The sequence below is a fragment of the Ovis aries genome, chromosome X (assembly GCF_016772045.2).
Source record: "Ovis aries strain OAR_USU_Benz2616 breed Rambouillet chromosome X, ARS-UI_Ramb_v3.0, whole genome shotgun sequence".
Lineage (NCBI taxonomy): Eukaryota > Metazoa > Chordata > Mammalia > Artiodactyla > Bovidae > Ovis > Ovis aries.
In genome coordinates, this window is record NC_056080.1 from 35,751,508 (window position 1) to 35,776,551 (window position 25,044).

The 25,044-nt window shown below is 35.9% G+C and overlaps 1 protein-coding gene across 1 annotated transcript in view; it reads left to right on the forward strand.

Annotated features, from left to right (window-relative positions):
- The window catches only part of CFAP47 (cilia and flagella associated protein 47), a 507,991-nt gene that overhangs the window by 441,316 nt on the left and 41,631 nt on the right, over window positions 1-25,044 (forward strand). The window contains exons 58-60 of the mRNA XM_042241764.2: window positions 6,189-6,348; window positions 8,299-8,393; window positions 11,838-11,990. Of these exons, the coding sequence (XP_042097698.1) occupies window positions 6,189-6,348; window positions 8,299-8,393; window positions 11,838-11,990 (408 nt within the window). The remainder of the gene's footprint in view (window positions 1-6,188; window positions 6,349-8,298; window positions 8,394-11,837; window positions 11,991-25,044) is intronic.

Genomic DNA, 25,044 nt, shown 5'->3' on the forward strand with positions numbered 1-25,044 from the left:
GTTCACTTTCTGCCATAAGGATAGTGTCATCTGCATATCTGAGGTTATTGATATTTCTCCGGGCAATCTTGATTCCAGCTTGTGCTTCATCCAGCTTGGCATTTCACATGATGTACTCTGAAAACAAGTTAAATAAGCAAGGTGACATCTTCCTTGATGTGGAAGATGAAAGTGGAAGATGGGGAAGGGATAAATTCATCTTAGTTAAGTCACTCAGTCATGTCCGACTCTCTGCAACCCCAGGGACTGCAGCACGCCAGATGTCCCTGCCCATCCTGTCTTTTTGCCTTTTCATACTGTTCATGGGGTTCTCAAGGCAAGAATACTGAAGTGGTTGCCATTCCCTTCTCCAGAAGGGATAAATTAGGAGTATAGAATTAACAAACACACATTGCCATATATAAAATAAACAACAAGATCCTTCTGTATAGCACAGGGGGCTCTATACAATATCTTATAATAAACTAATGGAATAGAATTTTTAAAAAAAGAATGTAGATATATATGTGTGTGCTAAGTCACCTCAGTCATGTCTGACTCTTTGTGACCCTATGACTATAGCCCGCCAGGCTCCTCTGTCCATAGGATTCTCTAGGCAAGGATACTGGAATGGGTTGCCATGCCCTCTTCCAGGGGATCTTCACAGCCTGGGGATGGAACCTGCATCTCTTACATCACCTGCATTGGCAGGCAGATTCTTTACCACTAGCTCTACCTGGTAAGCCCCATAGATAGATAGATAGATACACATTTATACATATAATTGAATCACTTTGCTGTATACTTGAAATTAACATGAAATTGTAAATCAACTGTACTTCAGTTTAAAAAAAAATAGACATTTGACAGAAGTATAAATAAATAAACGGAGAAGGCAATGGCACCCCACTCCAGTACTCTTGCCTGGAAAATCCCATGGATGGAGGAGCCTGGTAGGCTGCAGTCCAAGGGGTCGCTGAGGGTCAGACACGACTGAGCGACTTCACTTTGACTTTTTATTTGCATGCATTGGAGAAGGAAATGGCAACCCACTCCAGTGTTCTTGCCTGGAGAATCCCAGGGACGGGGGAGCCTGGTGGGCTGCCATGTATGGGGTTGCACAGAGTCGGACACGACTGAAGTGACTTAGCAGTTAGCATAAATAAATAAATTAAATAAACCACTATAACAAAAGTAATAATTATCATTTAGGATGCTAGTATGTTTAAATATAGACTTCCTTGGTAGCTCAATGGTCAAGAACCTGCCTGCCAGTGTAGGAGACCCAGGTTCAATCCCTGGGTCATGAAGATTCCGTGGAGAAGGAAATGTCAACCCCCTCAGTATTCTTGCCTGGGAAATCCCCTGGACAGAGGAGCCTGGCAGGCTACATACAGTCCATGGGGTCAGACACAACTTTAGCGACTAAACAACAACATGTTTAAGTGTCTCTGATTTCCTGACATGGGCTATTTCTAATTCCATGCTAAATATTAGAAAGTATGTTGTAGAGAGTAATAGTGTAATACCACTAAAGTGATTAAAAATTAATCTCCCAAGATGAAATACTTTCATTACTAAAATGAGGATTATGTTCACTTTAAACTCTTGAGAAGATTTTCTTCTAAGAAGGCAGGAAACCTCATAGCCATTAAAGCATTATACAGCTTCTATATTTCAAATTGGAGATCAGTGCATAAATATTTCTATTACCTTTAATCTAAAGAGCAGTCAAAATAGTGGAATTAAAATACACTGAATAAAATTTGAATGCTAATCGCAACTAGGCCATAGCAGATTTCAAAAGCAAAACAGTAATAGTGATAATACAATGAATGCCACTCTTTTCAATATTTCTCAGATGCTAAGCATAATATATTATCAGGGTTTCAAAAATTCTGTAAATAATATATACCTCTCTCATAAAGTGCATAAAATCACTTATGTGTAATAAAATATGCATATTTTCTCCAAAATGATTATTAGGGTTTTGAACCTCTAGAATGGTAACTGTAATAGAAAAAGGTAAATACATCTGTAGTTAGTTTGTGTAGTTACTGTATGGAAATAAAGTAAAACACCAAAAGATCAGCTTAGAAAATGTTTTGAGTGCAGAATACATTTGATTAGCTTATGTAATCTAATGAATGTAGTAATCATCATACTAACTAGATTTCCCAGTCAGATGATAGAAACAACTGATGTGGTTTCTCCCAGCTTCCTGCTAAACACATGTGTAGATATTTAAATGAGCTTCTAGCAATACTGAAAACTAAGACTGGCTGAAAACCTATTCCAAGAACCTATAAGCACCTAATATAATGCTCAAATGAAAAAATAAAGGCCCTATCATTGATCTTGAATTGATCATGAATGGACAAAAATGGCTATTATCCCTAAAGTGTTAATGTAGGATGATCCCATTAAAAGTACTGCTTGCCAGGCCATCCCCTTCTTGGAGTTAAGTATTCCTTTGAAATTTGGAGAAAAAAAAAATGTTTTGTTTTAATGAGCTGAAGGAGGAGACAGTCCTAGCAGAAAATAAAGCATCTATAATTAAAACAACATGGTACTTACACATGATGAGAAATCTAGGGACTGCAGAAAAAGACTGAAATATATATGAAAAGGCCATGAAGGTGGCATTTCCAATCACTGAACTTTTTGTTTTAGTTTTTATTGGGATATAGTGGCTTTACAATGTTGTGTTAGTTTTGGGTGTACAGCAAAGTGAATCAACTTTACATATACATATATCCCCTCTTTTTAAGATTTCTTTTCTATTTAGGTCACCACAGAACATTGAGTAGAATTCCCTGTACTATACAGTCAGTTCTCCTTAGTTATCTATCTTATACATATTATTGTATATAAGTCACTCCCAATTTCCAATTTACCCCAACCCTGTTCTCCTTGATATTCATAAGTTTGTTCTCTACATTTGTGTTTTTATTTCTGCTTTGCAAGCAAGTTCATCCATGTCGTTTTTCTGGATTCCATGTATAAGCAATAGTATCCAATATTTGGATAACTAGTCTCATGTAGAAAATCAACAACCTTGAATGCATTCTTCATCCCTTCCACATGGATAAATTACAAATGGATTGAATAACTATAAGGATGAAAACATATAGATCTTAGAAGTAAACATGAGTCAGATTCTTTATAAGATAGAAATGTGGACGGCTTTCCTGTCTCTGCTCAAAGTATTGCAAAAGACAATGGGAAAACCAAGGAAATAAAAATTATTTATGAGACATGGAATGAATCTGATAAATTCCCAAAGTTCTTATCAATGCTGAGTTTCAGTCATTTCTTGGAAGTTTATTAACATGATAGTAATTCTTACTATTCAAACATGTAATAATAAAGAAATATATGGTTAATTCAATAAGGAACTGTGATTCTACTTGTAGACTGGTATTGGTTTTACTATAATTATGGACTGGTATTAGTTCTTCTTGTAGACTGGTGTTCTACTTGTAGACTGGTGGAAAGTTGCAGCCACAAATAGCCTACTAGATTTTTAATTAAATGGGCTTGTTATAGGATTATCTTTTATTTCAAATATTATAAGAAAGCATGATGTTAGCAACCAAGTATCCTTTGTATCTTTGTTTTAACTCCTTACACTATCTGAATGTCTGAGTTTATTTTTATTTATTTCTGGTTTATTTCTGGTGGGTAATATTCTTTTGTAAGAGTGAAAGATCATTTTGAAACTTTTCCTGAGACTCATGTATGGTTTATTTGACTCAGCTTTGCTGTTTTTATCATATTCCAGCTTTTTATCCTAGCCTATTCTGGCTCTTGCTGTTTTTATTTATTTGAATGCAATGATTCATTGAAAATACAGAACTTATAAAGACAGAGTTGAAGATAGAAATTTCTCATATATATTAGTAAACACCACGGTCTTTCATTGGAACTTTGGGCAAGTTGTTTAACCAAATTGTCTCAATATGTCCATCTTCAATGAGAAACATAAGACACTGTGTCAGAATTTATTTTGGGGGGCTTCAAAATCACTGCAGATGGTGATTGCAGCCATGAAATTCAGTTCAGTTCAGTTCAGTCCCTCAGTTGTGTCTGACTCTTTGTGATCCCATGAATCGCAGCACGTCAGGCCTCCCTGTCCATCACCATCTCCCAGAGTTCACTCAGACTCATGTCCATCGAGTCCGTGATGCCATCCACCCATCTCATCCTCGATCGTCCCCTTCTCCTCCTGCCCCCAATCCCTCCCAGCATGAGTCTTTTCCAATGAGTCAACTCTTCACATGAGGTGGCCAAAGTACTGGAGTTTCAGCTTTAGCAAAGAGTCGGACATGACTGAGCAACTGAACTGAACTGAACTGAACTTCCAAAGAAATCCCAGGGCTGACCTCCTTCAGAATGGACTGGTTGGATCTCCTTGCAGTCCAAGGGACTCTCAAGAGTCTTCTCCAACACCACAGTTCAAAAGCATCAATTCTTCGGCGCTCAGCTTTCTTCACAGTCCAACTCTCATATCCATACATGACCACAGGAAAAACCATAGCCTTGACTAGACGGACCTTAGTCTGCAAAGTAATGTCTGAGTTAGACTGTGAAGAAGGCTGAGTGCCGAAGAGTTGATGCTTTTGAACTGTGGTGTTGGAGAAGACTCTTGAGAGTCCCTTGGACTGCAAGGAGATCCAACCAGTCCATTCTGAAGGAGGTCACCCCTGGGATTTCTTTAGAAGGAATGATGCTAAAGCTGAAACTCCAGTACTTTGGCCACCTCATGCGAAGAGTTGACTCATTAGAAAAGACTCTGATTCTGGGAAGGATTGGGGGCAGGAGGAGAAGGGGACGACAGAGGATGAGATGGCTGGATGGCATCACGGACTCGAGGGACGTGAGTCTGAGTGAACTCTGGGAGTTGGTGATGGACAGGGAGGCCTGGCATGCTACGATTCATGGGGTCTCAAAGAGTCGGACACGACTGAGCGATTGAACTCAACTGATGGTGATTTTGGAGAATGAAATGAGATGTCATGTGAAAAATACTTAGCACAGAGCCTGACATATAGTCAACAGTGAGTAAATACTAATTAATAATCATACTGATTATTGGTTATTGTTAAGTGTGATTATACACCTTAGAAAATTTTTATTTCCTGAAGGAATAAAAATTTTTAATTTATAAGAATTTTGAGTTGAAATATTTTGTAGAGGGGCCATTTTCTATTTGCTTTTTTGATATTCTTTATAGTTTAGTAGAATATTCACAAAATGGCCTTGAATATCTTCAATCTAAAACAAAGAATTAAAAAATATATAGTCATTAATCCCTCATTTTCTTGTAAATAGTGTTACTCTTCAAAATGAAAGAAGACACCAATCATTTGGAAACCTTCAGTGTTATAAATGGCCAGAAACTCACTAGTCTTCTAACCTCTCAATACTAGTCCATTGATAAAGGGGTTTTTTCTAAGTCTCATGACCATCTGTTTATAGATCTCTTGAGCTGCTACTTAAATATGCAGCTTTGCGACCTCAGCTCAGACTGAACAAATCAGCATCTCTCTAGTTGGGGCTTAGCAAACTCCATGTCTAACAATGTTTTTTTGCAGGTAGCACTTATACAAAGCAAAGGCTAATTTTTTTAAATTCATTATAATGTAGAAAATGTTGTCAGTTTTTCTGTCTTCTGATTTTTACAACCTGAGGTGGATGCCCCTTTCTTTCATGAATAAGCTTTAGCTTCCTTCATGGATCAGTTAGAGAAATAAACAGTTTACTGGTAGCCATTTTGGGGCTCCAGGCAGAAATGTAGAACTATTATGGTCTAGGAAAAAAAAATACACACAAAAATTGAAAGGTCAGAATTGCTGTACTATATCTTATGTAAAATACAGTAAGACTGTAAAGGCTCATAGGTTTTATGGTTCTTTTATCGCTCTGGGAAACTTAAGCTAAAACTATCAACAGTTCTTCAGTTCTTCTGTCCTCTTCAGGAGAACCTTCTTGCTTCAGGATAAAATGTGTTTTTTTTTTTTTTTAAATTGATGACATTTGAGGAAATTTAGTGAAGCCAGTAAAGTACACTTATAATTTATCATATTTTTTTGTTCAGGAGTGATTTTGAAAAATTTAGATAATAAGTAAGGAAAGGTTACTTTCGTTGTTAAAATTATATTCTAAAATGTTTACCACATTAGAACTTTTTTTTTTTTTTTAAACAGGAATTGCATTGCCTCCTAAAGGGACTCTGGATATGCAGGTGTTATTTATGCCCCAGGTTATGAGATTACAAAAAACAATGGTCCTTATTCAAATGAGGAAGGCCAGTGGAAAAAAATGGTTTGTTGACAATTTTATGGAATTGCACCCAGAGGTGAAAAGGTAACATTTAAATAGGACATTGAAGGAATATGATTTCATTTTGACTGGCATTGATTGATCCAGTTTCTTTTATATGTTATGCAATGTAAAGTTCATGAGGTTATGCTCTCTGAAGTATTGAATTGTATATGGTTAGAGGAGGAAAATATATTTGTTATAGGGGGATTGTATATATCATTGCTGATTTGAAGTTCTGAGTGAGGAGCAAGTCAATCTTAAGTATTGTATCAATGAATCACAGTCAGATACAGTCAGATACAAAGCCTCCTTTTTGAGTCTATATCTACAGAACAACCTGGATCAGCCTGTCTGGGCAAAGTATAGGATTTATGCTGATGTACACCAAGTGATGGCACCGTGCCAGGTATATGACATCCTGATGAAATATTGCCACGACTAGGTGTGCTGTGTCATTGCCAGAGTGCATGTTACTTGTCCCCTCTCTGCTTAGCTGAAATGTAAGCAGACTCCAGTACTGACGCAAAATTTAAATGTTTTCTCTTCTTTTATAATTTAATTAAACAATGGTCTAGAAGCCTTAATTCAAAGGAAATTCTTACTTTGTCTTATGTGTACATATTTCTTCTTCACATTCAAAACCTTCTTTCCTATAGGCTCATTAATGTCCATTCTGCCAGGATTTCACCACTCCTGCAGTCAAGACTGCAGACATGATCTGAGTAAAATGAAAATGAGGAGGCCGTTGTTCAAAAAGTATTAAGAATTTTAAGACATTAAATAAACATGAGCAATTCCAAGTGTGGAGTTCTTGTGCTGTTGAACAAGTCATATGCTGGTGAAGCTGGTCCTGCCTGTTGTGTCTTATGCCCCATCTTTAATAAGAAAAATCTATTTTCAACAACAATCAAAGTCATTTTCTAGTATCGCTGTCCTCCTGGTGGTGTCTGATGGACTTTGAATAATTTTACAAATGCCCCTTTTGTTTTAACTGGTAGCCTCCAAAAGTACCTTCCCCATTACTTTCTGAAGTCCCATACTTAATGGCATTTTTTGTTTTGTGCTTTTCCTATCCAATTTAGAGTATAACCCATGGAAACTGTATTACCTCTTTTTAATCACAGTTTAGTCACATCAGTAAATATTAATACCAATACAGTCGTCCTTCAGTATCCTTGGGGGATGGATTCCAAGAGCCCCATGGATACCAAAATCCATTGCTGCTCAAGTCCATTACATAAAATGGCATAGAATTTGCATATAACCTATACACATCCTCCCATATACTTTAAATCACCTCTGCTGTTGTATTGTGCTCAGTCGTGTCTCTTTTGTGACCCTATGGGCTGTAGCCTGCCAGGCTACTCCATCCATGGGATTTCCCAGGCAAGGATCCTGGAGTGGGTTGCCATTTCCTCCTCCAGGGGATTTTCCAGACCCAGGGATGGAGCTGTGTCTCCTGCATCTCCTAAATGGGCAGGCGGATTCTTTACCACTAACACCACTTGGGAAGCCCTTAAATCACCTCTGTGTTATTATAATGCCTAATACAATGTAAATGCTATGTAAAAAGAAGTTTGTTTTTTTTTTTAACTTTCCAGAATTTCTTTCTTTTCTGTTTTTTTTTTAATGTAATACTTTCAGTTCATGGTTGGTTGAATCTGTGGATTCAGAACCCACAGATATGGAGGGCCAGCTGCTATACCAACCTTTGAATGTAGGGAAAAGAGTTCTTCAGTTGTAACTTGGATCTGGCAATGATTGTACTACAGTTTTCTTTGTGATGATTTCCCAAGGTTTGGTTTGAAATGTTTATAAAAATCAGCATTTGCAGAAAATGGTTTTTATTTCATACTTAGTTTCTCTCCACCGAAGTTTAAATTTATAAGCTTTGTTTAAAGTATCATTAGGTCACTAAAAATGTGTTATTTTATACTAATACTGAAAGTGTTTATGCTTTTATTCACTCTTAATAATTTAATTTCTAATCAGGGGTTTGGGACTAGACAGTGAAGAAATCTTAGAAATACGCTGGATATACCCTATTATTGGACTCCCACAGACATCACCTCCTGAAAGCCCACAAAGTAAGTATATCTTACAGACAGAGAACACTAGGATTTTAAGGGATCTTAGAGACCCTCTAATCACATCTCTTCTTTGTACAAGCAAGAAAATCCAGGTTCAGAGAAAGTAGGTTTAAAGTCACCCAGCTCTGTTGATGGGAACGCAAGGACTGAATCTAGTCTCTTAACAGTAAGTTCAATGATCTTTTCACAAAACTATACCATTTCCTGTTGTTCTTACTGTTGGTGAAACCTACCAATCAGCTAAGATTGAAATAACATCAACTTCAGACCCCTTTATTTAACAGTCTTTGATGTACTCTGAGCCCTGTACTAGATTTGTAAGATTCCTAGGTACTGGGCTTCTGGGATTACATTTAATCACCATATTCTGGCTTCTGTGTAACTCATGGGGACGATGATTCCTCTGTTAGTTTTCCTAATACAAATCTTTGATTTTGTTCTCCAAAAACTAGTCAGAATATACTACTGAGGTGTCAGGGAGGTTTGCTTTGCCACCACATATGCAATATCAAATCTCTACTCTTAAAATGCCTTTTTCTCAATGACACCTTTTTTCCTCCACATACTCCAGACTTATCTCAAGTTCCTGTATGTTCTCTTTCCTTAACACTCTTCACTTCTTCTGCATACTTTGACGTTCCCATTTTCTTCCCAGGGTCAGTGTAAGAATTCCTCTTAGATAACCAGCACAATTCCTCTTAGATAACCATAGGGTGAAATTTAGTATCCCAACCTCTTACCAGGCTCTAGGCATAGTTCTTCATAAGTAAGAATCACTGAATTGCACAGCAAAGGGATATCTGTTTTCAATCTCCACCTTAAACAACAGAAATAAGCTGTAAGAAGTCTTGAAATTTTGAATTTTCCTTCTCCTTCCAATACCAGTCTTTGCTAGTGAAAAAGGACTTGTCTTTACTGGCATAAATTATGTCACCCCACTTAGAAGAGAAAATAGCAAGTTTTGCTTGTGAATAACAGCATTTCCCCAGATACACTGGTTATAAAGGAAGAACAAGATTATATATTTCCTTATGGAGTTTAATTTTAAGTGGAGTGAAAATCCACATACCTAACAATTCCTTTGACAATAAATGTCATTTGTTTTACTTGAAGTATTTTTATTCTTGTGCTAAAAAAAACTATCAACACATAAATATTTCACATACACTAAATTATCTTCAGAATGGTTCACAAACATGTCAAAATATTTTTTTATTTCCATCTAGGACATAGTTGTTTGTATACTTTCCATAGTGCTGAGCAGTTTAAAATTTATAATAGTCTTCCGATCAGTGATGTAATACAGCCTAGACAGCAGTATTGCTCGTGTCTACTCCAGATACTGGTTTTTTTCCCCCCAGATTAAAGATTTAGGGCAGATTTTTAGAAGTCTAAAATAAAGCCTATGAGAAAATAAAAACATAAATTTCTTGCACCGTTGTCTTCAATAGAGGTTAAATATACTTCCAAAACATAGACATTTTCTATCAAGTCACTTCTCTTGGTAATTTTTTTTTTTCAAGTAAATGTGAGTTCTGTAAATAGCCTGTGTTATATTAGCACAACCAAGTGAACATCTGTGTTCTGAGCAGATTGTATAGTAGTTATTAAATCATTTTACCAAAAGTCTAAAACCTATTCTAGTAATTCTTTTTCTCTACAAATGCCCTTGAGAAACAAATGGGTAAGATTTTATGAATAAATATTATTTACTCTCTGTACAATCCATTCTTCATTCCTAAGAACACATCGGAAATAACCCATTGCTTTCCCTGCTCAACTGTATCACCATCAATGTTTGTTGTTTCTTTTCTTTTTTTCTATGTTTATCTATAACCCAGGTTATTCTCAAGCCCAGGGTACTTTTGTTGCACTGTGAGCCACCTTTTATCTTTGTGCATTCTAATCTGCTCCTGTCCATTGAGGTAGATAATTGGAAAAGGGCTGCACTCCCTATCAGTGTAAAGACAATGGAATGTGAATCCATTGTGATTTAGTAATGCTGGTTCTGCTAGGGCACTAATTACCTAAGGACTTATAGGACAAGACCAGTGACATGATACTAATTGTAACTTTGATCACACTAATTTCCGATTTAATGCTCTAAAACTGAAGCTAATTATAACCAGAAAAGCTTGTACATTTTCTTCAGCCATTTCAACCCACTTAATTTACATCTAACTTTGTACCCCGTTGTACATTTCACATAATTAATTCTAAGTCCAAAATGTTCAGTATCAACCTGTAAATTTAAGAACTAAAATAAAATTTATTTTAATTATTTATTTACTGTAGGTGTGGTACATATTGCAAAAACACATAAATCTGCTGACATTATCCAGTTTTGCAGTTCCGATGAACATATTATCTTTTTTTACTGTATAGCAGGAGCTAGTACAACATTGTAAAGCACTATATTCTAATAAAATTATTTTAAAATATGTTATTAGTGATGCCATAAAAGCATAGAGTAATATATTTCAAAAGGTTTTTTAATATTATGATTCACTTTTTTATCTCATATTCATTTTGTCCTGTGTGCATCTGAACTGATAAAATATAACATTTGATATATTTTAGAGAAATATGGACTCTAGTATACATGGCCTCATAATATTATAGAGATAGTGCCAGCATAGTAACATTCCTTTATAAAATTATTAGCTATATATAGATATAATATTTTGGTTACTCACAAGACTCAATAACACATCTGAAATTTATATAAGAAAATGTTGGAGTTTAATATATAGAGAGAAATATATAAAGTTACATTAATTTAATGTTTAATGCTATAAATTAAATTAATATATAATAATGGTTAATATTATTTTAAAATAAATAATTACAGTTTTATTTTTAACTGCTGAATAGTGTATTTTGTAAATTTAAAAGCAATTCACACATGGAAATTAAAATATTTTACTTAAATAATTTAAGTATATTTCAAGGTGCATGTACTATTATTTTTAGTTAAATATTAATTAAATTAATATTTTTAATTTAGGAGATAATAAGACATATTCTAAAAGTATTATAAAATAAATATTATAGGACTTAAAAATTATTTGAAAGTATTTGCTGTAGTATTTTTATTTAAGTAAAGTTTGGTATTTACCATAATAAGCTTACAAATAGATGAAAAATCTAGTCCCTGAATCACATTTCTGCATCTTAATGTAATCTGTACTTTGCTGTGTATCTTCTAGATTTATCTCTTGTCATGCTGTTTTTACATAATATTTAATATTCATGTTGCTTCCAAAATGTCAGTGTATATAGATACTGAATGAGGATATGTGTGTTAATACCAGATGCAATGACATGCCAAAGTCTCCCAAAGGGACTTCTATTTTTCATAGCATAATTCATTTTTTTCTATCTCAAGAACAATCAAATAGCCCATTAATCAAATTAACTGAAAGTATTTCTCTCCTGTAGTTGTCATAAAATGTCAGGCCAGAAAGAGGCTAGAAGAGGAGGTGGAAGTCACACTGGATGGAGATTTTTGGGGAGAAAATCCTATCTTAGACCTGTCAGACTTTACAGTGATTCCAAAAAGAAAATCATATGCGTATTATGAAGATATAGGAGGTAAGAGAACACAGTCATGGGGATAAAAAATTATAATAAATAAAAACTCAATTTCCTTAAATTTCAGATTGCTGATTACTCAGTTACATGAAAATCGATGCCCATTTATTTCTCATTTACAGTTAGTGTCCAATGAGTGTTATTTTTGTCCTCTTTACATAGTAGTTTTCTGCAAATGACAGTAGTTATGGTTATTAATGGATTTATAAGAATAGATTCAGGTTATGTCATCAGTGAGGAAAGAAAAAAATGTAGTAACTGTAATTTTCATTTCTTCAACTTTAGTTTTTTACTTTATTCTCTTTTTCTGATTTATGGAATGTGATTAAAGCCATGGCTGTAGCTTTAAATTTGAAAGAATGACCTTGAATAAAATATTTCTTATTTAAAGAGATAGAAAAATTGGCATAAATTAGATGCAATGCCCAAATATATATTTTTTATAATAATCCCTCTGACATTTGGCATCTTAAACAAGACATTTCAAAAAGTTATATGATGGTCTGGCAAAATCAACTCTCAATGATACAAACTTTGGTTTTCGGCCATCTTCCACATGAAATAAAGTAGAAAGTTCCTATTCACATTGAAAGGGAAATTCCCTTAACAATCATTTTATTAGTATGAAGGGGAGAAATCTTTATGTATTATTTATAAAGGAAAGTAACCACAAAATTAAGTATGAAATGCCTTGCAGAATCAAAATTTCTTCTCTAGTTTTCTTATTTTGGTCTATCGTTTTTTACTTTGATCTCACTACTATCATCTCTGTGTCTAATTATTTCAATGATGAGAGAATGTAAATGAGGTATAACAAAAGGGAGAGTATACAAGCGTATAGAGAGGATATACAATAGTAAAATAACTTTTACTTTTTTATAATAACTATTTCTACTAAGTAATAAGTTCTCATTTTAAATGATTAAAGACATTTCTGATGAATATGAATAGCAGTCCCTCAGCTCAACTTAGTCCCACTCAGATGGTGTTCAGTTCAGTTCAGTTCAGTCGCTCAGTTGTGTCCAACTGTTTGCGACCCCATGAATCACAGCATGCCAGGCCTCCCTGTCCATCACCAACTCCTGGAGTTTACGTAAACCATGTCCATTGAGTCAGTGATGCCATCCAGCCATCTCATCCTCTGTCATCCCCTTTTCCTCCTGTCCCCAATCCCTCCCAGAATCAGGGTCTTTTCCAATGAGTCAACTCTCCACATGAGGTGGCCAAAGTACTGGAGTTTCAGCCTCAGCATCAGTCCTTCCAATTAACACCCAGGACTGGTCTCCTTTAGGATGGACTGGTTGGATCTCCTTGCAATCCAAGGGACTCTCAAGAGTCTTCTCCAACACCACAGTTCAAAAGCATCAATTCTTCAGCACTCAGCTTTCTTCCCAGTCCAACTCTCACATCCATACATGACCACAGGAAAAACCATAGCCTTGACTAGACAGACCTTTGTTGGCAAATTAGAGTCTCTGCCTTTTAAGATGCTATCTAGGTTAGTCATATGGTGTTAGAATATAATAAATTTGAAATATACCCTCTCATACCTCCAACCATACTTGAGTGATGGAAGCTTGTTAGGACTGTAACCAGCTATTTTAACCAAGACCAATTAATAGTGACAAACAAGGCAGGCATCTTTTTCTTTCACATGTAAGCGTGGACTTGGGTGTGGTTTAGGGAGTGCAGTGCCTCTGCCCCCTGTGATTACCAGGCATTCAGGTCCTTTGGGGGCTTCCCTTGTGGCTCAGCTGGTAAGCAATCTGCCTGCAATGTGGGAGACCTGGGTTCAATCCCTGGGTTGGGAAGATCCCTTGGAGAAGGGAAAGGCTACCCACTCCAGTATTCTGGAGTCCATGGGGTTGCAAAGAGTCGGACACGACTGAGCGACTTTCACTTTCAGGTCCTTTTTTCTTGTTGCTCCACCATCCACCAAGTTGTCCTCATCTGCATCATCGATTCTATAGTCACATCCTCAGTAAATAACAAGCTGGTTCCTTTTAAAACCATGACCTGAAGATGCATATGTCATTTCTACTTGTATCCCATCGGTGAGGTCTCAGTTATATACAGGCACACATAGATGTCCTTGAGACTGGGAAATGTCTCTTGACAGACTCCCAGATTAAACTGGGAGACATTCTAGAACAAAGAAAAGCAAAAAGGGAGAAAGTAAATATTGGGAAGACAATTAGCAATTTATGCCATATTTTATTTCCTGTGAACTGATAAAATCTATCATCTTTCCATCCAAAATACTTAATGAGAACCTATTACACATGGAGTGTTTTTCTGGGCCTGGAAATTTACCTAGATCCCATCCCTCTCCTACCATCAGACTGGTATCCCCACTCTTTAGGATAGCATTCCAGTTAGATCTCTGCTCAACATCTCAAATCCCCTAAAGAGATGAGGATTCAAATTTAACTGGACCCACACTGGCCCTGTTGCTGGGGCCTGAGTACCATTTCCCTTTCTCCAGTTCCCTCTGCCATCTATGTGATATCAAGTATTGTCATTCTGTCTCTACCTCCTACCATGCCCCAAACCCATATTAGAACCTTATTGCTGTCCATGCCAGTTGAGCATTTAATCTTCTAAGAACTATGCTGTTTTATGTTTTGTATTCATTACATTATTGTAGAACTTAACATCAAAGAAACCCTATGAAACACATAGTATCTCTATATTTTTTACAAGTGAGGAAATCTCAGTAAAAGAAGTTTAATGACTTGTCCAGGTTCTTACAGTACAGCAGAGGAAGGGATGATACATGAATCCAAGCTCGACTATGTTTTAAAGCTTTCTAAAAAATAATAATAATTTAGATTTAAAACCTAGATATGAAATCATAGGTTCTGAGCAGTTCATATTGAGTTCAGGCCTAACCTAATTGCTTTTTCTTTAAAGCCCTGAGGAAATCAAAAACTTTTATAAGGGCAAAGCTTTCTGAGAGTTTCCCTAACTTAAGGTAAAATGCGCAGTATGAAGTGGTCAATCAGTATACAAAAAGTTGTTTCCACGTTCCCTTTATTATCATATCCTCTTCTGTTATACTTCCTACCCTGTGGTTACCCACTGCTTGCTGAATAAAACATTACTTTGCAATATAAAAAATTAACACTATTCATCCATTTTTCAGCCATAAAACATATTTCATATGAATGGTATCTGATCATTTTTATCTCGGTTCAGTTCAGTTCAGTCACTCAGTTGTGTCCAACTCTTTGTGACCCAATGAATCTCAGCACGCCAGGCCTCTCTGTCCATCACCGACTCCCAGAGTTCACTCAAACTCATGTCCATCGAGTCAGGGACGCTACCCAGCCATCTCATCATCTGTTATCCCCTTCTCCTCCTGCCCCTAATCCCTCCCAGCATCAGGGTATTTTCCAATGAGTCAGCTCTTCGCATGAGAAGGCCAAAGTACTGGAGTTTCAGCTTTAGCATCATTCCTTCCAATGAACACCCAGGAATGGTCTCCTTTAGGATGGACTGGTTGGATCTCCTTGCAGTCCAAGGGACTCTCTAGAATCTTCTCCAACACAACAGTTGAAAAGCATCAGTTCTTTGGCACTCAGCTTTCTTCACAGTCCAACTCTCACATCCATACATGACCACTGGAAAAACCATAGCCTTGACTAGACGGACCTTAGTTGACAAAGTAATGTCTCTGCTTTTTAATATGCTATCTAGGTTGGTCATAACTTTTCTTCCAAGGAGTGTCTTTTTATTTCATGGCCGCAATCACCATCTGCAGTGATTTTGGAGCCCAAGAAAATAAAATTTGTCACTGTTTCCATTTTTTCCCTACCTATTTGCCATGAAGTGATGGGACCAGATGCCATGATCTTAGTTTTCTGAATGTTGAGCTTTAAGCTAACTTTTTCACTCTCCTCTTTCACTTTCATCAAGAGGCTTTTTAGTTCCTCTTCACTTTCTGCCATAAGAGTGGTGTCATCTGCATATCTGAGGTTATCGATATTTCTCCCGGCAATCTTGATTCCAGCTTGTGCTTCTTCCAGTCCAGCGTTTCTCATGATGTACTCTGCATAGAAGGTAAATAAGCAGGGTGACAATATACAGCCTTGACATACTCCTTTTCCTATTTGGAACCAGTGTGTTGTTCCATGTCCAGTTCTAACTGTTGCTTCCTGACCTGCATATAGGTTTCTCAAGAGGCAGGTCAGGTGGTCTGTATTCCCATCTCTTTCAGAATTTTCCAGTTTATTGTGATCCACAGAGTCAAAGGCTTTGGCATAGTCAATAAAGCAGAAATAGATGTTTTTCTGGAACTCTCTCACTTTTTCGATGATCCAGTGGATGTTGTCAATTTGATCTCTGGTTCCTCTGCCTTTTCTAAAACCAGCTTGAACACCTGGAAGTTCACGGTTCACGTATTGCTGAAGCCTGGCTTGGAGAATTTTGAGCATTACTTTACTAGCGTGTGAATTGAATGCAATTGTGCGGTAGTTTAAGCATTCTTCGGCATTGCCTTTCTTTTGGATTGGAATGAAAACTGACCTTTTCCAGTCCTGTGGCCACTGCTGAGTTTTCCCAATTTGCTGGCATATTGCGTGCAGCACTTTCACAGCATCGTCTTCCAGGATTTGAAATAGCTCACCTGGAATTCCATCACCTCCACTATCTTTGTTCGTAGTGATGCTTTCTAAGACCCACTTGACTTCATATTCCAGGATGTCTGGCTCTAGGTGAATGATCACCCCATTGTGATTATCTTGGTCATGAAGATCTTTTTTGTACAATTCTTCCGTGTATTCTTGCCACCTCTTCTTAATATCTTCTGCTTCTGTTACGTCCCTACCATTTCTGTCCTTTATTGAGCCCATCTTTGCATGAAATATTCCCTTGGTATGTCTACTTTTCATGAAGAGATCTCTAGTCTTTTCTACTCTGTTGTTTTCCTTGTTTTTTATCTACCTGAAATGTTATTCAATCTATATGAAATAATCCAGAATTATATTCACCATTTGTCCCCTACTGTCATTCCAGTCTCATTTCTCTAGGACATTAACTTGTAATTAACCTGAGTGGGATCACCTGCCACTTGTCTACATTTACCATCTACTTTACCAGCATGGTCAGCATCTATGAGACAGTCTGCTCTGCCCAGCCTGCCAACTTCCACTGCTTTTTTATGGAAACTACTTCCCAAGCTTGCCACAAGTTCTTATCATAGTTCAGTCATATGCTGTCCTCCTGGCCAGAGTGGGCATATAAGGGAGATTAGGCTCCCCCAAATCTTCTGTAGTCAAATGCAGAAAGTCTATTTACCTTCATTTGCTGAAGCTGTAATATGTAGTGCTAGGGAGTATTTATTTCTCTACTTTTCTCTGCAGGCCTGTTTTCTCTTCTCTTTGTAGGTCTCCTTTCTCTGTCTGCTCATCGATAAACACATGACTCTGTCATGCTTAACTCTTCCTTTACTTCATGAAACACTTGGTATCTTCTGAAAAAGATTATTCAAACGGGGGTTCTGTTATTTGCAAATAGGCATTCTAAGTGTAAATGTAGACAAGGCTCTAGAAATGATAAATATTTCTTAAATGGATTGTAAAAATATCAGAATCATCTTCCCCCCACACTCTCATTATAAAATTTCTCAGTCACTATTTTAAAAGCTGGAGATGGAATTATGAAATGAGTGTCTATGTTATATGTACCCAGTGTAGTTCAAAAGATTCAAAAAAATTAGTTCAGATTAACTTGTTTTTGGTTTACTGGACAGTTATTGATAGTGTGAATTATATGAGAGTGAGAGATAGTAATACTGTCACTAGGTTGCACAATGAGATATTTAATTTTTAATTATATTAATTTACTACTTTTTTCTCCTTGGTTGAATTTTCATTTTTTAGTTGAAAAATGCTAACATAATCACAGCCTGCTTAAATTTATAAAAAGTGAAATAAATTTGTATGAGGACAGGGGAATTTTCCACTATAACACCTGTATAGTTAATCTCTATTTCAAAGAACTATGTATTAATAATGAAATCAGACTGATGTGAACCATTTCCATTTATCTCCAAAAATTATTATGAGTTGGGTACAGATTTTGCTTTAGTGAATCATGTAGTAGCATTGGACAAATGTACAAAAAGTGATTGTTAAGTAAATGAAATTCTATTGGCTTTCTTTTCTTCAACCAGTAGCCAATATAAAAAAAAAGTTCTGATTGTTGGGATAAGAATATTAGTGTAGATTAACCACAGAATCCAAATGTGTAATACAGTTTCCAATTTCCAGTGATAAATAAATGTGAGTACTTTCTTACTAAAATAGAAAACAATTTTAACATGCAGGCAACCTATAATAAGTGTTCCCCAGTGAATGTCCAGTTTCTGAAGTGAAACCATTGTTTTGTGTGACATCCTGTTATGCTTCAGTGAATTTTAATAGTTTAGTCTTCAAGCTTGATTTTTATTTGAAATCTATCCTGTTGAAGGCAAAATGTTGATGCTTCTATGACATGAAGTAAGGAAGGTAAAGAAATGCTTACATTCAGGACTCATTTTAATATGTTCTTGCTACTTAAATTGCTTAAATTGTACTCTTGTCAGGTTGCAAGCTAAATATATATATATATATATATATAATTCTGATAATAGAAATTGATTAGATCTTATTACCTGAAGAAAAATCCACTCCCTGCTAGATAAGAATGGTCTATAAGGAGGCTGCCAACATCATTCTGAGAGATTCGAAAGGCATATAAGGAAAAGAGTCTCTCTTTTAAATAGCTCTTGAAAATACACCTTTTGATATGGCTCATATTTCACTACTTCATTACTTTTCATGATGAAAAATAATGCTTACTATTGAAAATAACTATTTGGAAGGTTTGCAGTCTTACCTGTTCCCATCATTTTCTAGTAGCTTTTCCTCTGCTCAATACCACCAAACTCAAGGAGATCGTCTTTTTTTTTTTCCTTGCAAAAGGCATTTTAATTTTTTAACATCTGTTTCTGTTCTGAAGCATGTCTTGCTATACAGAAGTAGGTTTCTTCAGTGACTTCCCTGGTGACTCAGACGGTGAAGAGTTCTCCTGCAATGTGGGAGACCTGGGTTTGATCCCTGGGTTGGGAAGATCCCCTGGAGGAGGAAATGGCAACCTACTCCAGTATTCTTGCCTGGAGAATCCCATGGCTAAAGGAGCCTGGCGAGCTACAGTGCCTGGGGTCGCAAAGAGTCAGACATGACTGAGCAACTAAGCACAGACACTCAATTTTAATGTTTTTAAACATTAAAAATATTAATGTCTTAATGTCTTTTCTCTGAATATTTGATAAATCAGTTGACCTTGCTCTGGTCTGAGTTCCTTAAAAGCATCTGGTAATTGCTGGATTCCTTTTACTGCCCAATTCCAAAGATGTAACCAACTTGTATGAAGTCTCTGAAAGTCCCCCTGCTTGCTGTTCCCTTCTCACCTATTTATTTATGAAGGTATGGGGCTGGTCACAAGGCTGAATACTATTTTAGCCTTTATATAAAGGCAAACCAGCTGTTTTCACCTATGTGTGTCATTTGATTATAGTTTACTCAACACATTAAGTAGAATCCAAAAGTCATGTTGTTCATGCCATTTCGTACTTTTTATAGTCTCTTAAATCCCTTATTATAAGGTGGAAATTGAAGCATTTTACTATGTGGCTTAAGCTGTGATGGGATTTTAGGTGTGATCATTAATTAACAACCTATATTCCTTCATCCAAATTTCTAGTTATCTGAAAAGTAGATGTAGAAATAAGGCAGATGGAGATCAAAAGGTACCTTTATTATAAAGGTGAACTGGAAAATGACTTGGTACTATGGATTCATTTGGGCTTGTCAATACCTTCCACCACAATCGAGTGCATTTACCCCAAACTAGCCAGTTGTACGGGAATAAACAATTGACACACAAAGAAGGAAGAGAAAGTGTGCATGCTGATTGATGGTATCAGAAAAGAAAGAGAAAGGTCTGCTCAGGCTTCACTTCTTCACCCAAATTCACTGATCAGATACGTTGTTTTCTCTCAGAGGGCAGAATATGATGAAGGAGACAGATTGATGCTGAGATATTTTTCCCTCCTATACCTTTCCCTTCTAGCAAATGAAAAAGCCTCTCTATGTAAACAAGATCAATAGGAAATAAGGATCCCCACCACTGCCTTCCTATTGTTTTCTCTTACTTATCACCATCTTATTTCCCTGAGAGTCCAATAAAACCATCAAACCTCATTTAAATGAAAACACTAGGACCTCTCTATTCTCTTTCTACCCTGACTCCTCACAAACACCATTGAGTTAATAAAGATTGATCACTTTCATATCTTTTTTATTCAACAACAATCTCAGGAAAATCTTTGTTGCCAGGTATTATGCTGAGTCCCAGAGACGCCAAAATTAACAAAGCACAGACTGTTGTCAAGGAATTCAAGAAATTGTCTATCCAACATGTTAGATTTATGCACCTGTACTACTTAAATCAATTGGTGTTGCCCTACTGGGATATTACACTGCTTTTATTTTTAGACAGTATTTTGAAATGTGACTTCTATAAGACTACAAATTATACCCTGTGGGCAGTATTTCCCCCATAACTGTATTTATTCTTCCTAAGTAATTCTGGTCTCTGCCTTCTCTATGCCTCTCTGGAGATAAGTTCAGTGACTTTCTCTCTGTGGGACTTTTTCTATGAGAGTAGTTTTGCCATTTAATTGCATAACAAATTCATGCCACTTCCTTTTATATCCCAGGTGTACTGTAGCTTGAGGCTGTCTTTCTTTGATTAATCTACTGTCTTTTTCCTGCCTGATTTGCTGATTTGTTTGTCACACTGGTCTCATTTTACCCAAAGGCCAGTCATCTTGTTGCATGTTGTTTACATGATGATGCCTATGTTGGATTTGGTCTGTAATCACAACCAGCTCCAGAGAAGCCTGTCATTGGCCCTCCCATGACCCCACATTGGCCTCTAGATTTGATCCTTCCCTCTGCTTCTCTTCATTTTGCTTTCTCTGCTCAACTCACTCCATTAAGTCTTCTGTCCTAACTACTCTAATGAGAGTACCCTTGACAAGATTGTCAGCCCTATCCAGTATGCCTAATCCAGTGGTCAAATTTGAGCTTATATCTCGCTGGTTATCCCTTTTCCATCTCTGTTGTTGGCTCCTCTTCTTCTGACCAGAATCTCAGTATTTGAGTGACCCAGGCCTCTACCCTGAGGGCCAGAACACTCCTTTGCACAGATAATGGCCTGCATACTTTCCAGAAGCTGCTGCTGATGGCATCTTCTCAGCAGTTGTGCCATTTGCCGGGCCTGGTATCCTCAGCTGTGACATCTTTACTCAGAGAACTTGGGTTCTTCTATTTAATTTCTATATGGCCTTGACAAAATTATTTTACTTCTCTATAAACTCTGTTTCTTCAACTGTAGTATGGAGATAGTATCTATTTCATAGGATTTTTTTTTAAAGATTAAGTGTAAATGCATAGAATTCTTAAAAGTGCCTGGTTCTCAGTAAGTGTCTCATAAGTGTTAGATATTACCATTATTATCATTTAAAGCTCTGGTTGGGCATTTTGTGACAGTGATGTACTAGAAGACCCATCTTCGGTCACTGACAAATGACAGTTTGAGATGGAAACATGATTCTTTCAATGTCATTTGCTGGGTTTTCTCATTAATACATGAAATAATATTATATCAGAAAGTATAAAAATATGGTACCTAATCTTAAATAGATTCTGAAATTTGGTGCTAAATTGCTAAATGGCTGGATAAAATATTTATGTTACAAAAAGTTCCTTTATCTTTTATTTCTGGATTCTTGTTTAAAATGAAATGTGCAAGACAAGCATTAGCTATGTTGCCACTTTCTTCCTTTAATTTTTGTTCTGTAGTTTACTGTACTTGCAGTTGTAGCAAAAGAATATGCAATTATTTTAAGTTAATCTATTAAATGACCTTATGAAAGTGAAGTAAAACATGTAAATTAAATAACCCTTCAAAAAGACACACAATTTTGTGAAAATAATAAGAGTGTGCAGATGGCACATTCTTCATTATCTGTTCAAAGAAAATAGCTTTAGGTGGTTTATCCAATATCCTCTATTTTCTTTGAATACCTTCTTGTCATTATCCCCTTTCAAATTTGTGTTCAGTACTCCATTCCTTCCTTCTATGATTATTACACCCTGTCAAGCAAATGTAGATGCCTATTATTAATGAAGAGACAACTATAGAAATTTATGAAAGAATATGAATAACAGTGTTCATTATACTTTGATATTCACTTCTCATTGAGACATTTTGGTTGGGTTTGCTATGAAGTGTATTTCTTACAGATTAAAATGATATAAAATACACAGTTTCACAATATATTTTCCAAATAAATTGGTTACAATTCAGTACTTTTTGAATATTTATGTTTTGTCAAGGGTCTTTTAAAATTACTAATATTCTTCCACATGGAATAAAAATCAATTATTGTCCTGAGAAAATTCATCCACATTTCTGGCACCCTTGACCATAGGTGCCATTGCATGATTTATTGGCATGATGATACAAGCATTAGGTTGCATAATTACACAAGGATGGAAGCATACCCTTCTTATTCAATATAATGACCATTTGCCATACCCAAGTGATTATTACCATTATTGTTTATTAGACAGTAGATGATAAGTAGATAGATATATATAGATATAGCATACTCTATAATTGTCTGAAATATGTTTGATTAAATATTTTGCATGTATGTTAAGGGTATGAATATGGTACTAAAATGAGAAGCTCATGATTTTGGTTACCAGTCAGGACTGCTCCCATGGTTCCCACTTCATTCACAGGACATTGCTTGAGCTTAATCTCCATCTTCCTCTCACCCTTGTGCAGGTCACCACCTGGCCTGAACTACTGCAGAAACATCATTACCTTCTCTACGAACCCCCTTTCGCTCACTTTACCACTAAACAAGCACATCATTTCAATATTTAAAACATTCCATAGGTTCTTACTATTCTTAGAAGTCCCAAATCATCACCATAGCCTGCATAGTCTTGCCCATTATGCCCATTTCATCTCTTGGAAATTTCATCCCACTCCCTTTTGCTCCACCTGCTTAAGTTCTTTCCCAAAGAGGCTGTGGAAAATTCCCTCATGCTGCTCTGATGCCTAAGAGGCATTTCTTTGTCTACATGCAGGAGGCCCTTATCAACTTTATTTTTAACTTTGGTATATTGGTCTCCTCCTCAGGACCTTGGCAGTCAAGTTCCCAGGACCTGAGCTCTCATAGCCTCTTCTGCTTCTCCATAGTAGCTGTTCTCACAGTCATCATTGAAAACGCAGTATCACTGGTAGTTTATTGGCAATTCTTTCCTCCCAGTTATAAGTTCCATGGGGACAAGAACCTTACTTGTCATTTCAAGGAAAGTTTTCAGTTATTATTGACCAAATGAAAAAAGAAATATAAATATAGATGATAAGAAAAATGTTTTTAAAGTATGTTTAGATATTTGATAAGTAAACAAAATTATCTGCCTCATAGTTATGAATTTTTCCATAGCTAGGAAGTTTAACTGGGGCAAAATCTACAGCTCTTAGTGAGCAGTTCCTGAAAACTTTCACAGAATGGGAAACCATTGAAAATGGGAAGTGCTTCTAAACAAGCATGTGATAACCATTATATAAGATAGAAAAAAAGAGGTTAGTAAATATTTCAATACCTATTAAAACACAATTGAAATCAAATATATATTTATCCTGACCCTTAATTTTGTGAGTTCAAATGTCTTTTTAAGAGTTTGTGTTTAAAACAAAGAAAGAACAGAATTTTCCTCCTGTGTCAAAAAATTTATTACAGTAGTCCTAAGGACTATGGACTTATAACCTGAAATTGTAATCTATATTAAGATAAACTACATTTATTTAAATGTTTTTAGAAGTGTGCATTTGTTCTCTCAAAGTCACGAGCTATATTTGTCATGAGTAATTAATTTTATACAACAATCAGATGATAACTAATTTACACTGGTCTCACTGACTTAGCTCTGATCAACCCAATACACATAAAAGTACTATACAGATCCCCTCCAAGTTGGGAACATTGCAAAAGGTATGCTTTTAACTTGATAATATGACTTTTCAAATAAAATGCAGAGACTCTACTTTGTTAGCTTGAAGACACAATGCAGAATGTCAGTTTGTTAGGATTTTGTACCACCTGATTCTGTTTTTCTTTCTTATGTGTTCATATCACTATATTCTAGTTAAAGAAGGGAAATATATAAAGTATAAAAAGTACTAATATTGTTCCTACTTGCATGACCCCTGTCCCCTTGCAGATAATCAGGTCTGTGTTTTGTACCAATGGATCTTCTTAGGATTGGAATTATGACATCTATAGTAACAGATTCCCCACAGGGGGTTCAATGCTTCTGAAACTAAATTTAGCTTCTCATTTCCTATCTTGATTCTGACACAACCATTCCCGTAAAGACTTCAATAATTAAGCAGAAACAGATGCAGATCTCAATAGTATTTGCTTTGAAAAATATGTTATTTGAATGCAATGAAATTTCATCTCCCATTAAACACTCTAAAACTCTTAAATGCTGCTTCTCAATATAGAGTATGGCTTCCAATGGAACATTTCCATATCCCATCCCCAGAACAAATCAATATATTAAATGTAGACATATTGATTTTGCTACAACAAAGAATGGTTATCAATAGGAACAATTGCCAATTTGGTCAACAGGATGAAAACTAGCAATTCAGAAGGTCTGAGATTTATTTTTACACATGAAAAAAAGAAAAATGATCTTGTAAGGTTATGGGTCAGTCCATTATTTTACATTAATAAGATTTACTGAGTAATTATTAAATGTGACTTTCTTTATAAATCATGTCTATAAGCTTTTAATATATACAGCATATCATATTGTGTTTATAGTAAATGTTATGGTAAATGTTAATTTTTAGTTTCTACTTGTCTATTTCTTATTTTATTAGTCTGAAATTTAAGGAGGGTGGGATTAAGGAT